The sequence below is a fragment of the Spermophilus citellus genome (genome assembly GCF_964194105.1).
Source record: "Spermophilus citellus genome assembly, chromosome: 2".
Lineage (NCBI taxonomy): Eukaryota > Metazoa > Chordata > Mammalia > Rodentia > Sciuridae > Spermophilus > Spermophilus citellus.
This window is the reverse complement of record NC_138183.1, coordinates 7,544,755-7,560,460: the sequence shown is the minus strand read 5'-3', so window position 1 is coordinate 7,560,460 and position 15,706 is coordinate 7,544,755. Positions and strand designations below refer to the sequence as shown.

General features: G+C 46.0%; 1 protein-coding gene across 1 annotated transcript; it reads left to right on the top strand.

Moving 5' to 3' along the window:
- Nucleotides 1-9: 9 nt before the first annotated feature.
- Nucleotides 10-8,248, top strand: SWI5 (SWI5 homologous recombination repair protein). The gene is made up of 5 exons (XM_081274776.1): nt 10-311; nt 596-644; nt 4,450-4,571; nt 5,632-5,726; nt 7,908-8,248. Exons 1-5 carry the CDS (start codon nt 25-27, stop codon nt 7,970-7,972), a joined length of 618 nt encoding a protein of 205 aa, XP_081130902.1. The 5' UTR covers nt 10-24; the 3' UTR covers nt 7,973-8,248.
- The last annotated feature ends 7,458 nt before the right edge of the window (nt 8,249-15,706 follow it).

The following is a 15,706-nucleotide window of genomic DNA, read 5'->3' as shown; positions in this document are numbered from 1 at the left end:
CAAGCTGATTGGTTAACAAGAAAGATGACGGGGAGAGGGGCGTGGCCAGGTCACCGCGAGCCGCGGTGGGCGGGTGGAGTCACAAAGAAAGCTGCGCGCGCGCGCAGCCGCTGTCCCCGCCCACTCCGGGAAGGGGCGGGGGCTGCGCTCGCTGGGTGCGCGCGCAGCTTTTCGTGCGACGGTTTCTGGCTGCGGCCGCCGAATTCTTTTCATCCCGAGCACCTGAGGCGTCACTCTCCAGTCCTCGCCCTGGATCCTCCTGCACCACAGAACCTCCCGGCCCGGGGGCCTCGGACCCCGGGGCTCAGGAGGTGGGTGAGGAACTGGCATTAGTCCCTTTCCTGATTCCTTGCAGCTCCTCCCCGGACTTTCAGAAATCCCCTTCAGCACCCCCCACCCAGCCCTCCTGGCACTCTTTCCCACAACCCCTCCTTCCTCGAGGGTCCCGGCCCTGATTCCGGGAGTGTAGCTCCCGGCAGCACCGGTCCGGTCACCCCTACTTCCCAACTGCTGCTCCTCCTGCACCCACGGTTCCCCGTTCCTTTCCAAGCGGCTCGCGGTCCCACCAAGCTTTTTCCCTCGGCCTTCTCTCTAGGACTGAACCCGGACAGAACCGAAGTTCCCGCGGGGCCTTCCGATCCCCTGTGAGTATGTCGGTGCCCCACCCTCCTCTCCATCCCACTGCAGCCCACGCTGCTCAGCCCTCCTCAACGACTTCTCCCAGCGGGATCTGTTCTGCTGAAAAATCCCAGGTCACTTCGCAGTCCCTTCCCTTCCTCCTGCCCTCCAGTCTTCAAAGGGCTGTGCTGGCCTCCCCCTCCTGCCTCAGCTGCTTTTTCCCCTCCCTTACTCCAGTCCTTCTGCTAAGGTGGACAACACAGTGGGCAACACAGTGAGACCCCCATACCTAAACTTTTTTTTTTTTAATTAAAGTCTTATTTTGTTTTGTGGTGTTGGGGATGGAATCCAGGGACTTGTGCATACTAGACAAGTGCACTACACTGAGCTACATCTCCAGCCCCATGAATCCTTTTTTTAATTAATTAATTAATTAACTAATATAACAGGGATTGAAACCAGGGGCTCACCCAGCCACCGCTTTTAATCTTCCCCCCAGTTCTTGATGTTCGTGCGGTCCACTCTTTTAGCTTCTAGTCTCTTTTTCAAAAACTCATCCTCCTTCTTTACTCTGATTAACCATGATGGGGTTTCCATCACCCCTCTCAATTAGATCATGAAAGACTTGGTATTTATTCATTGATGAAGCTCCTGCCCTTAACTGGGCACCTGGGATGCTCTGCCAACCAATTTTTTCCCTCCAGGAGCCACAGGATGAGGAGGAAACAGACTAAAAAATTCTAGGATAGTATGAGCCTGGTTTGAAGAGGGGAGCCCAGACTTTAGTTGTGCAAGGAAGCCTCCCCAGAAATGGTGAGGCTGAAGGTGAGGCCTAATGGATAAGTAAGCCCAAATAACAGGGTGGGAAACCACAATCTGTGAAAAGCATCAAGTTGTATGATATTTTCTCCCAGGGAAACAGTGTGGACTGCCTTTGACCTCCCTGAACCCTCGTTGGATTCCAGATCATGCCTTGCTTGTTCTCTTAATTCATTCCTTCCCTTTTTATTTATTTTTTTAAAAAAGTAAAAAAGGGCTGGGGATGTGGCTCAAGTGGTAGCGCGCTCGCCTGGCATGCGTGTGGCCCGGGTTCGATCCTCAGCACCACATACAAACAAAGATGTTGTGACCGCCGAAAACTAAAAAATAAATAAATAAATATTAAAATTCTCTCTCTCTCTTTAAAAAAAAAAAAAAAAGTAAAAAAGTTGGACACAACCCTTTATTTTAATGTGTGCTGAGGATCAAAACCAGGGCCTCGGACGTGCTACATGAGCACTGTACCCCTGAGCCACAATCCCAGCCCATCATTCTTTACCTTTTTAAAAACAAGCCTTCGCTGGGTGCTGTGGCCCATGCCTTGTAGTCCTAGTGGCTTGGGAGGCTGAGGCAAGACCAAAAGTTCAAGGCCAGCCTCAGCAATTTAGCGAGATCCTGTCTCTAAATAAAATATAAAACGGCCTGGGAGGGCTGGGATTGTGACTTAGCAGTAGAGCGCTCACCTAGCGTTGTGTGAGGCCCTGGGTTCAATCCTCAGCATCATATAAAAATGAATAAATGAAATAAAGGTATTATGTTCAACTGCAACTAAAAAATATTTTAAAAGGGAGGGGGCTGGGGTTGTGGCTCAGTGGTTAGGAGCCCCTGGTTTCAATCCCTGTTATATTAGTTAATTAATTAATTAATTAAAAAAAGGATTCATGGGGCTGGAGATGTAGCTCAGTGTAGTGCACTTGTCTAGTATGCACAAGTCCCTGGATTCCATCCCCAACACCACAAAACAAAATAAGACTTTAATTTAAAAAAAAAAAAGTTTAGGTATGGGGTCTCACTGTGTTGCCCAGGCTGGCGTCCAGCTTGGGTTAAACAACCTCCTCCTGCCTCAATCTCCCATGCACTGAGTCTTCAGGCTTGCATTACCATGCAGGGATAAGAAGGCTTTATTGAGCACTTTATCCCAATTAGCTTACTCTAATATATCTCCTAAGTCCTTCCAGTAAGGCAGATAGTTTATCATCCCCATTTTTTTCTTTTTCTTTTTTTTTTTTTTTTAAAGAGAGAGAATTTTAATTTTTTTTTTTTTTTTAATTTTTGGCGGATACAACATCTTTGTATGTGGTGCTGAGGGTCGAACCGAGCATGCGGCCCGCTTGAGCCACATCCCCAGCCCCAATCATCCCCATTTTTGACCTGAGGTCTCTGAGTGCCAGAGACAAAGTCTCACAGGCAGAGCTGATGAGTTTGAACTGCAGCAGTCTCCTCCTACAGTCTGAGCGAACCCTCAGCTTTGTCTCCTGCCTCTGTTTTTCTTTGCCTTCTTAACTGGCCCCTCTGCCTCCTGCCGCTCCTTTTATAATATGGAGCGTATCAAGGATTGAACCCAGAGGTGCTCTACCACTGAGCTACATCTCCAGCCCCTGTAATTGTTATTTTGAGACAGGATCTTGCTAAGTTGCCAAGAAACTTGCAGTCTCCTACCTCAACCCCCATTATAGGTATGTGCCACTGTGCCTGGCTCTGAGTATTTCTCCCTTCTCTCTCTGCTGTTCTTTTTCTGCACACTCCCTCAGAAGTCTCTGTCCTGTGCCTCCAACTTGCCCCAGTGCGCATGACTCTCTAACCCTGACTTTCTGTGGACACTTAGAGCTGCCTACAGAGTATCTTTGCCTTCCTATTTATCCAGTCTGAAACTGCTGTCCTGTTAGACACTCCCTTAGGACACTTTTTATGATTAATATATCATTCACTCATTCATTTGACAAATGTTTATTATTGAGTGTCTGTTATATGCCAGATACATCTATAGACTCGGTGCTGTCAGGGAACAAAACAAAGTCACTGTCCCCATGGAGTTTATCATAACAACAGGTGTATGAAAATACTTATGAAATGTACTTTAGTTGTTGAAATGCAATACAAGATCAGGACAGGGTGATGTAGGTGAATGAGGCAAGTGGTCAGGGAAGGCCTTTCTGGTGAAGTGACATGTGAGTAGAGCTTTAAATTAGATCCTGTCTGGAGGATTGACCTAATTGTTGGGTGTTTTCTCTTTGGACCTAGGATATAAGTTCCTTGAAGACAGGGGCCAGGCTGGATATCCACTATTGTTGAGTGACCAGTTATGAGCCACTGAACCACCAGGAGCAGGAACAAAATCTTTTATTGCCTCTTGTATCCCATGTAGACTGTTCAACCAACATACACTTCCTAAAGATTAGCCACATACTAGGCACTAGCTGTTGTGGCTTTAGAGACAGAAAGGACAAAGATGAACTGTAGCCCCATGGAGGGTTATGCTATGTGGTGACATTTGCAGACTTAAGAAGAGAACCTAAGAAAGATACCTGGAGTGCATTCTCTGGAGTCATGTTGGGGGCCAGGGTGGGCCATTTAGCTAGGATTAGGTTTGGCCAGCAGTGAAAGAAAACTCTATAACAATGGCTTTAAGAGTCACTAGAGACCTAAACCTCCATCTGTCCTACCACATCCTCAACATGGCTTCTGCCTCATTGTGCATGATTTCTGTTCAGCTGCAGCTTTACATCCACATTTCAGGCAGCAAGAAAAAGGAAGGCCAGAGAAAGGTGCCCTCTCCCTGGAAGGACTTTCCCCAGGTTTTATATATATATATCTCACTTCTGATGAAGTTCTATTTGGCAGAACTTAGTCATAGGGTCATTCTAATTCCAAAGGAAACTAGGAAATGTTTTATTTGGGGGCTTAGGAGTCTATTACTAAGCAAAAGTGGGGGGTGGCTATTGGGGGACATCACGTAGGCTCTGAATGGTGGATAACTGTTCAGTCCCACTGATGACTTTTTATACCACTCAGAGGCCATCTTCCAAGTCTGGCCCAGCTGCAGGAACCGGTGAGGAGTCCTTGCACCATGAAATTCAGAAACTAAAAGAGAAAAAGAAGATGTTGGAAAGGGAGATCTCACAATTAATTTCTGGGTAAGTCTTTTGGGGCTCCCTAGCATGGTTTAGATAACTTTTGGGGGGACACAGCTAAGTATATGGTGTACACAAGGCCCTGGGTTTGAACCCAGTACCACAAGAAACAGCAACAACAGAAACTTCAACTAGTGCTCTGTAACTGATATGGTCACACTGGCTTGGCATAAAAAAAGAATGGCAGGGCTGGGGCTCAGTGGTAGAGAACCTATGTAGCATATTTGAGGCACTGTGTTCAATTTTCAGCATCACATATAAATGAAAAAAATAAAGGCCCACCAACATCTAAACAAAATATTAAAAAAAGAAAAAGAGCCGGGCGTGGTGGCACACACCTGTAATCCCAGCAGCTCGGGAGGCTGAGGCAGGAGGATCTTGAGTTCAAAGCCAGTCTCGGCAAAAAGCAAGAGGCTAAGCAACTCAGTGAGACCCTGTTTCTAAATAAAATACAAAGTAGGGCTGGGATGTGGCTCAGTGGCCAAGTGCCCCTGAGTCAATCCCAGTACCAGAGAAAGAAAAAGAATGGCACCATTGGATTCACCAGAGGCCTCAGCAGCCTCTATGGTGGAGTGTTGGTTGGGCTGGAAAAAACTTGGAAATGAGAATTGAAAACTGTCCAGGATAGAGTCACTCTTGTAGTCTCTCTCAAGCTGCATTCTGTCCTCAGCTTCCACCTACACCCAGATTGTATTCTGGCTGGGAGGAGGGCTTTCAGTGCCTAAGGCAGGCTGGCTTTTCCCCAAGTTCTCCAAGCGTCTTGCTGCAGCCAGCCATGGAATGTCGTTTCACACTTAATGGATTCTGTCTGGATCTTGTGTCCCATCTGTGAGTCCCTCAGCTATGGCCAGGGTTACCTAGGGAACAGGGCATACAGAGCAGATCCTCTACCAGCTACAAGCTTCAAGAGGGTAGCGTCTATGCTATCACTGTGTTCCCAGTGCCTCGCACCTAAAAGTCCAGTAGTGAACATTTGCTAAATACATGCCTCCTTGCTGCCTAGCTCAGATCCTTATCAACTTTCCCACGGTGCTCTCTCTCTTTCTCTCCTTGCTCACCCTAGAGGCTACAGTGAGGATGAAATGGAGGAACACATCTCCCTGCTCCACGAGTATAATGACATCAAGGATGTAGGACAGATGCTGCTGGGAAAGCTAGGTGAGCAACAGGCTCTAGAGGAGCCACCAGGGATCCAAATGTGTCCCCTCCCCTAGCAGTGTTGGGTTTTGCTCCTCCAAACTTGCCAACCTCCTGCTCTTCTCGGCTGCACTGCTCTTGGAATGCCCCACCCCTCTCCTCACCAGCCTCTGCCCCCTCTGGCCGCCCAGCAAAGCAGTAATACAAGTATTCTTACCTGAGTCCCAGGGATTTTTCCTCAAGCACAGAGCCTTCTCTGAAGTGCTTTAGACCAGGACTTAACCCATCTGCAAGATCATGAACTAAGGCCCTTCTTCGGGGCCTACAGAGATACCATCTGTGGCTCAATTGTCTGTCCAAAGAGGCAGGAGGTGCAAGAGCAACGCTTTGTGGCTTCAAAGAGTATTCTGTTCCTCCTTGGACTAAATCTTGCTATCCAGAGTGTTTTAACCAAGGCAGACACACCTGTGTGTCTCCAAAGTAAGGCTGATGTGAGGTAAGGAAATGTGCAGATGGCCTTGTGTAGACCCTCCAGTTCCATCAGCTGGCCTGGCCTGGTGGACAGCCCTGGCATCCAGCAGCCTGGGTATCATTCAGAGCTGCCCAGTTGCTGCATGAGTTCTGCACTTAGTGCAGGAAGTTGTGACAGCATCCAAGCTTCCTCGGCAGAGAGGAGTCCCGTTTCCCCTGTGTTTTGTTGGAGAATGGATCCCAGAGCAGGAGAAAACGAGGAAAATGGATGAAGGGCGAGTGATCAGGGGCCCAAGAAGAAAGGATGTGAGGAGAGTGCTGCTGAGTGGGTGGAAGCATTCTACTTAGAACTCTGCTTGAGATCTGCTGTTGTAGGATCCAGTGGCCTATCCCTTTTTGGTTTATTCAGCGAGTATTTTGGGGGCACCTCCTCTGTGCCAGGCACTGCACAGATCTTACTTTGGTGAACAGACACTTGAAGGTCCTGTGGCTTGAGTTGTAGTGTCATGAGGGTGGGGCGGAATGGTTGGTAAATAAAGGAACACAGCAGATTAGTGATAAAATGTGTTAAGAGCAGAGCTGAGGAGACACCGCGGTTGCAGGTGAGGACAATGTAAGGTGCTCCGAGGAGCCTGAGGAGAACCCTTCCCAGTAGGGGCAGATGAGTCTGAAGCAGCAGGAGGTGCAGCTCACACAGGCCACAGACCAGCAAGGGCTGGTGCCTGGGCTATGCTAAGATGTTGGGTTTTCAGCAGGTCTGAGAGGCAGTCAGTTTTCACTAAAATTCTTGTTTTGTTTTGTTTTGCAGTTATTGGGAATTGAATCCAGGAATGCTCTGTCACTGAGCTCCATCTCCAATCCTTTTTTATTTTTTGAGTCAGAGTCTCACTAAGTTGCATAGGCTGGCCTCAATGTGGGATCCTCCAGAGTCATTGGAATCACAGGAATGTGCCACCAAGCCTGCCTTTTTTTTTTTTTTTTTTTTTTTTTTTTTTTTTTTTTTTAATGGTACCAGGGATTAAACCCAGGGGTGTTTAACTTCTGAGCTACATTTCCAGCCCTTTTTATTTTTTATTTGGGGACAGGGTCTCACTAAGTTTCTCAGGGCCTCACTTGCTGAGGAAGATGGACACAATATCTATACTTTAGTTTTATGTGGTGCTGAGGATCAAACCCAGTGCCTCACATGTGCAAGGCAAGTGCTTTACTGCTGAGCTATAATCCCAGCTCCCTCTTTTTTTTTTGAGATGGGTTTTCTCATTATTGCCCAGGCTGGCTTCCAACTCCTGGGTTCAAGTGAACCTCCCACCTCTGCCTGTCCAGTAGGGGGGTTACAGGTGCACATCACTGCCTGGCTTCCATTTATAGTTCAGGCAAGGACTTTAGCTGTTCTGTGTGGTGAAGGATTCTGGGGAGCTTCATTTCACTCTGTGGAATGAGGTGAATGTCCAGGGAGTCAGGTGCTCACAGTGCAAGTTCTGAACACGGTATCTGGTGCGTGGAAGGCTCAAGTGTGAGCTGTTAGTATGGTAGGGCCAGGCAGGGCCCATAGGGAGAGGCCTAGAAGGAGAAGCTTTTACCTTTGCCACTGGGTGAGGCATAAGTGTGAGCACTAGCTAGAAGCCAGGAGTGCTGTCCTGTGTGGGTCAGGCCAGTGATGCTGGCCTGGGGTTTGGCTTACTTCCTTCTGCCTCTCCCTACTGGACACTCATTCATTTTTCTCCATTTCAGCCGTGATCCGAGGTGTCACCAGCAAAGAGTTGTATCCAGAATTTGGTCTGGACGTGAATGACTGAGCTGAGGCTCAGCCTCAGGTCCAAGACCCACAGGGACAGGTGGATTTGGACTTGAGAAACAGCAAGAGCCCAGGCAGTGCAACACTAAGTTTCCAGTGAGAAAATGCTAGAAGCCCTTTGCCGAAGATCCCAAATGAAGTAAGGAGGGAGCTCAGAGAAGAGGGAGTCAGGGAGGAGGGGGTATTCCCAATTCTAAGGTTCCTAAAATGTCCCTGTGATCCTGAGTATCGGCATGTGTATTCCATTTGCTAATAAACATGAGCAATCTTGGCATCAGTCTGTATACCAATTCTTTCTCCCTCTAATCCCTGTTCCTACTTGGGGGAGAGAGCCTGGGTTTTAACAGCCTTACACCTATTGTCTCTAATGCTCAAGAGCATTCTGTGAGGAATTAGTTTACTGTCCCATTGAGGCTCAGCATGTGGGCGAGGAAGTGACTGAGTTAACTCCCCTGCTGGGCGATGTAGCCTCAGGCACCCATGCTGCTAGACAGCCCCTCTCTTCTAGGGTTCCCCTGACTGTGTCTTTGTGGATGGGGGTGCCTTCCTACAGCCCCATGGATAGAGCTATGCTCATCTGTTCCTTTGTAATGTAACCCCTTGCCCTGTTTGGGATAGAACGTTCCATGGAAATGCCTTGTGTGTGTCCCCTTACTGTGCCCTTGGGTATGGCCTTCCTAGATGTCAGTCAGCTTGCTGACAGCAGACATCATGAAGCTAGACTCAGCCCCCTGAAACCTGACCCCTGGCCTTATTTGAATAGCTTCTCAATTAAAAGGTGTCAGCTTGTGTGCTGGCGCTCTCTCTCTCTCTCTCTCTCTCTCTCTCTCTCTCTCTCTCTCTCTCTCTTTCTGTGGGCCCTTAAGGTCGGAGGAGCTGTCACAGCGACCCCAAAGAAAAAGGTATTTGTGTCTCTTGTGTGGTTATTTTGCGCAGCCCAGTCAGCCCAGTTCCCCTGGAGTGACCCCTGAGTGTTTTAGTCGCATCAGAGAGACAGTGATTACCCAAGGTCACAGAGCTGTAAATGAGAGCAGAGATTTGAGGCCAAGTCTGACTCTGAAGCTGGTGCTCTGCAGTACTGCCTTCCTGGGTTGGGAAGAAGCTGGGAGTGAGGAATGACATCACTTGAACTTGCAGTCCTCCTGTCTCAGCCTCTCAAGTCCCTGACATTACAGGCCTGTTTTGTATCAGTATATTAATGTTCAATTTTGGGAAAAAATTATCCTCTTCTAAAATTTAGCCATTTTGATTATATACAGTATTCCTTTTATAAACCTTTTGTAATTTCCTTAGAACCTTTACAACTGGCTCAAATCTATGACACTTAAACTTTGTATTTTGTTTTTTTTAATAGTTTTCTTTTTTTTTTTTTTTAAGAGAGAGTGAGAGAGGAGAGAGAGAGAATTTTTAATATTTATTTTTTAGTTCTCCGCGGACACAACATCTTTGTTGGTATGTGGTGCTGAGGATCGAACCTGGGCCGCACAGCATGCCAGGCGAGCGCGCTACCGCTTGAGCCACATCCCCAGCCCCTAAACTTTGTATTTTGTCCTGTATTGTCTTCATCACATGCTGGAATAGTTTAGTCAGTCTAGAGCAAAAATTTCACTTTTGCCAGGTTTTTTTTTTTTCACTATTTGGTGAGTCACTTTGTTGCCACACTCATGTCAATCATCAAGCCAAATGTTTCCTCTAATATCTGGCTGTAACTCTCCAGTCAAAAATTCAAACTTCTCTTTTCCTAACATCCTATAAACTAAGCCAGACCCAGTGATGCACACCTATAATCCCAGTGACTCAGGAGGCCACGGAAGGAGGATTTCAAAGTTTGAGGCCAACCTTGTCAAGTTAGCAAAACCCTGTCTCAAAATAAAAAGGACTGGAGATGTGGTTCAGTGGTATATGCTCCTAGGTTCATTTTCCAGTACCAAAAAAAGTCCTATAAACTGAACAACTAAATGTCCGTTTCAAGAGGACAAGCCTTCGTCCACAAAGTGGACCAAACCATAACCAGAGGCATTTGAAGTACAAACCAAGATGAGGAGTTGACATCAGAACTAGATGCCCTAGCGTAATAATAGCTTTGCCCCGCCTAAATTTTTCCTTGTTTATGGCTATTTTTTCCATTGATATGATAATGATGTCAGAATTTCACAATCACAACTCAGGAGGCTGAGGCAGGAGGATCTCAAGTTTAAAGCCAGTGTGGGCAACTTAGCAAGACCCTGCCTAAAAATAAAAAGGCCTGGAGGTGTTTCTTAGTGGTAAAGCACCCCTGGGTTCAGTTCCAGTTCTGCCCCTAAAAATAAAATAAATGAATTTTCAGAATCAGTAACTACTATGGATAACTTGACAGAATCCTTTAATTCACCTAGTGGGTAACTTGGGTAACATCCCCAATGCAACTTTTTATTCAAATTATATAATAGTCCCCCTTTTTTTAAAACCTTTTTTTAAAAATTTGTTCTAATTAGTTATACATGACAATAGAATACATTTTGACACATTGTACACAAATGGAGCACAATTTCTCCTTCCTCTGGCTGAACATGGTGCAGAGTCACACCAGGTAGTGTAATCATACATGTATATAGGGTAATAATGTCTGTCTCATTCCACTGTCCTTCCCATCCCTGTACCCACTCCCCTCACTCCCCTCTGCATAATCTAAAGTTCCTTCATTCTTCCTCATCCCATCCCCATTATGGATTAGCATCCTCTTATCAATAAGAGAAAAATTCAACCTTTGGTTTTAGCTTATTTCACTTAGCATGGTATTCTCCAGCTCCATCTATTTACCTGCAAATGCTGTAATTTCATTCTTTAAGGCTGAGTAATATTCCTTTTTGTATATGTACCACATTTTCTTTCTCCATTCATCTGTTGAAGGCCATCTAGGTTAGTTCCATACTTTAGCTATTTGAATTGAGCTGCTATAAACATTGACTAGCTGCATCATTGTAGTATGCTGCTTTTAAGTTCTTTGGGTATAAATTGAGGAGTGGAATAGCTGGGTCAAATAGTGGTTCCATTCCCAGTTTTCTGAGGAATCTCCGTACTGCTTTCCATAGTGGAGTTCCAACAATAATATGAGTGTACCTTTTCCCCTACATCCTCGCCCACACTTATTATTGCTTATATTCTTGATAATTGCCATTTTGTAATAATCCCTTTTTATAACACTCTTAATTCAACTCAGTCACATTATATTAAATGATAAAATTGCTTGTTGAGAGCCACAGTTTAGTCAGAATGACGCCTGGCATTTTGCTAGAGGGGATGGTTGAAAGGTGACCCTGCTCCCGGATTAGGGCGGCTCCGGGGTTAGGACAGATCCTGCTGCCTCGGTGCCCACTACTTTGGAGTTCCCATTGAGTTCTCGAGGGGTTCCGGGAGAATTAGCATGCGGAGCCCGGAGCCCCCGTGGAGGGAGTATATTCCCAGGAAGTGTGTGTAGAGCTCCGGTGAGAGTTCGGGAATAAAGAGTTGCTGTTTGAACCTACAAGGCTTTGTGGCGGCTCAGTTATTTTGTGCCCAGCCAGACTGCGGCATTTGCTCTAAATTATCTTGGTTACATAAGAATATGTCTATGTTATTACTAATACTACATAAATCCCTCTGGGGAAACTAAGACCCACCTACAAAAAAAATAAATAAGAGGCCAGAGCCAGGCATGGTGTGATCCCTCAAGAGGCTGTGTTCAAGGCCAGGTTCAAGGCCAGACTGGGCAGCTTAGAGACCCTGCCTGGGAAATAAGTTTTTCTTAAAAAGAGCTCAGTGGTAATGTGCTTGCTTAGCTTGCAATGAATGAGGCTCTGGATGGAACCCCAGTACCCACCACCACACACATGCCACGTGCAAAGTGGCTACAATAGGTCTCACATAATTCTCTGTAGTTGTTACACTTATTCAGTTTGTTTCCATTAAGGGTAGTATTGTGCTCCAAAACTTTAATGCAAACTTGATTTGTTATGCTTTTGTTGGTTTCATTTCCTTTTAAAACTTTATGCCTGTTACCTGTCAAAATTCTACATAAGTGTAATTTCTAACAAAATTATGCTAGCCCAGTACTTTGAGATTATAGACAATGCCTACAAACAGGCAAAAATTAAACATAACAATGAACTCTAGGTAAACTTAGCCTGAGGACTACTCCTAAACCTCCTCATTGCTCAAATATGGCTAAAAGAGTTTGACAGTGACACCCCAGTCACCAGTTACTCCCCTCCAATGTGGTACCAGACCAACAAACTGGGACAGATCTATCCTGGCTCTAAAGAACAACTGAAACCTAGCTACAACGAACACAAAATGTAATTACAGAATGATTCATCAAAACAATGTTTTCAGGTGGGTGCAGTGGTGCACACCTGAAATCCTGTGATTTGGGAGGCTGAGGGGAAGAGGTTCTCAAGTTCAAGGCCAGCCTAGGCAACTCAGTGAGAGCTTATCTCAAAATAAATAATAAATAAGCCAGGCATGGTGGCCCACACCTGTAATCCCAGCAGCTTGGGAGGCTGAGACAAGAGGATCTCTAGTTCAAAGCCAGCCTCAGCAGTGGCAAGTGCTAAACAATTCAGTGAGACCCTGTCTCTAAATAAAATACAAAATAGGGCTGGGGATGTGTCTCAGTGGTTGAGTGCCCTGAGTTCAATTCCCAGCACCCCAAAAAATAAATAAGTAAATAAATAAGGGATGTGGCTCAGTAGTCATTATCAAAATTACTGTGTCAAACCCTAACTGTTTAGTCATCTTGTTGCTATGACCAAAAGACCAGACAAGAAGAATTTTAGGGGAGGAAAAATTTATTTGTTGCTCATGGTTCCAGAGGTTTCATTCCTTAGCTGACTGATCCCTTGTTCTGTGCCTGAGGTGAGGCAGACCTCAGGTGGGAGGGTGTAGTGAAGGGAGGCAGCTAGGAACGTGGCACCAGGAAGCAAAGAGCTCGGCTCACCAAGAACAAAATCCATTCCCCCCAGTGCATACCCCCATGACCCACCTCCTCTGGCCACACCCTTCCTGCCACAATTACCACCCAGTTAATTAATCTCTATTAGAAGACTAATGCACTAATCAGGTTAAAAGTCATAATCCAGTCATTTCACCTCTAAACTTTCTTGCATTGTCTCACACATGAGCTTTTGGGGGACACCTCATCACCCTGAATCTAAACCATATCACTAACTAAAATAAATCTGGAAGGTTATAAAAAAAGAGATCTCATGCACAGACGCCTGATAACAGGAACTATTACAAGCAGTTGGGTGTAGTGATGTGTGCTGTAATCCCAGCTCCTCTGGAGGCTGAGGCAGAAGGATTGAAAGTTCAAGACCTGGCTCAGCAACTTAGTAAGACTGTCTTAAAATAAAATACAAAGAACTGAGGATACAGTTCAGTGGTAGAGCACCCCAGGTTCCATCTAGTACCAAAAGAAAAGAAACAAACTACTATTAAAGACCATCAAGATCAAAACCTTACACAAAGAATATTTCTAGGAACTGGGGTGCAGCTCAGTGGCTGAGTGTTTTGCATGCATGAGGCCTTGGGCTCAATCCCCAGCATAAATAAAGAAATAGGCAACATCCCAGCAACTGTCTCTTCAACCTTGGACTGGCACCATTTTGTTATTAACCTTTGAATATCCTTGGGGCCAAGGATCATTGTTTCAAAATAACTGATTCGATGCTTTTGGTTTTGCCTTTACAAGTTTTCCTCTGTACTTGTGGAGTGCCCGAGGCACGCACATTCTGCTCTGCAGTGCTCCCTGCTCATTCACCATCGCTGCTTTTTTCTTTTCCTTCTTTCTCTTTTTTGAGACAGTGTGTCACTGTGTTGCCAAAATAGTCTCAAATTCCTGGGCTCTAGTGATCCCCCTGCTTCAGCCTCCTGAGTTGCTGAGATACAGGGACATGCCATCACGCCTGGCAGATATCACTATTCTTTGTTTTGTTTTATTTTGATTTGTGGTGCCTAGGGATTTAGCCCAGGGCCTAGCACTTGCTAGGAAAGCTCTCTACCACTCAGCCATGTATCCCTACTCCATCACTACTCTTTTTTTTTAATATTTATTTTTTTAACTGTGGTTGGACAGAATACCTTTTTTATTTATTTATTTTCATGTGGTGTTGAAGACCGAACCCAGGGCCTCACACATGCCAGGCAAGCACTCTACCCCTGAGTCACAACCCCTGCCCCCATCACTACTCTACGTTTTGTTATTTAAATGTTGGCATTAATCATTTTTTTTTTTAGTTGTAGTTGGACACAATACCTTTATTTTATTCATTTATTTTTATTTGGTGCTGAGGATCGAACCCAGGGCCTCGCATGTGCCAGGTGAGCACACTCCACCCGCCGCTGAGCCACAACCTCAGTCCACATTAATCTTTTATTCTGACAACTTTCACAGCAAAATCTCTCCCTTGTATGTCAATGTGCAGAATGAGAATTCCAGTCCCCAGTTGTAAATCTCTGCCTAGCAAGGTAGTATGCCTTCTTCATTGCATGTTTATTATCAAGAATAGGGGCCGGCAGGGCACAGTTGCGTACACCTGTAATCCCAGAAACTTGGGAGGCTGAGGCAGGAACTCTTAGAGTTCAAAGCCAGCCTCAACAACATCGAGGTGCTAAGCAAGTCAGTGAGACTCTGTCTCTAAATAAAATACAAAATAGGACTGGGGATGTGGCTCTGTGGTCGAGTGCCCCTCGTTCAATCCCCAGTACAGCACCCCCCCAAAAAAAATAGGGGTGGTTGGCAGAGTGCTTGCCTAACATGCACACAGGCCCTGGGTTCAATCCCCAGCACCAAAGCAGGAGAAAAAAAAATAGTCACCACTGGCAGAATAGAAACCAGAGTGATAGAGCTGCCCATGCAGCCAGGATGACAGGAGTTCACACTAGGCTGGCCAGGCGTTCCAAATGCTCCTACTGCACATCTGGCCCCATCCCTGATGGATGTTCTCACAAGATTTCCCATGGGGGCTGGGGATGTGGCTCAAGCGGTAGCGCGCTCACCTGGCATGCGTGCGGCCTGGGTTCCATCCTCAGCACCACATACCAACAAAGATATTGTGTCCGCCGAGAACTAAAAAATAAATATTAAATAATTCTCTCTCTCTCTCTCTCTCTCTTTAAAAAAAAAAAAAAAAAAAGATTTCCCATGGGATAGCAGTGCCTAAGGACAGCCTGTCAAGCAATTCAGGAAGTAGAGTTTCTAAAAATCAGCTGTGCACGTCAGGTTTGGGTTTGAGTTCCCTCTCTGCCTACTCAAGAGCTATGTGGCCATGAGCAACGGACTTGGTTTCTATAAAGTGGGAAGACTGGCAGTATTGCACTCATCAGGACCATGAGCATTAACTGCCTCGACAAAAAAACCGAAATCCCCACGGCTGAGCATAATAAAAGTCCATTTGTGTCATAGACTCCGAGGAGGGTCTGGTCACCCTCCTGTATTTTGTAGTTACATTGCTGGGATGTGTGGCCACCATACTTCCTCAGGCTAAGTTTACCTAGTTCATACTTAGCAGGAAGAGAGAGCCGTGGAGCAGGCACACCAACTCCCATTGGACTTACCCCCCAAATTGGCAGACATCACTTCCAATACAGCCTACTGTCCCGAGGCAGTCACAGGACCCAAGCCAGCCATGAGTAAGGCTAGGCAATGGGGATAAGCACATGGATATTCCAGGGGACCAGCTGTCTTAGCCATGAAAAAGGATGTTTTTGATACTTGAGA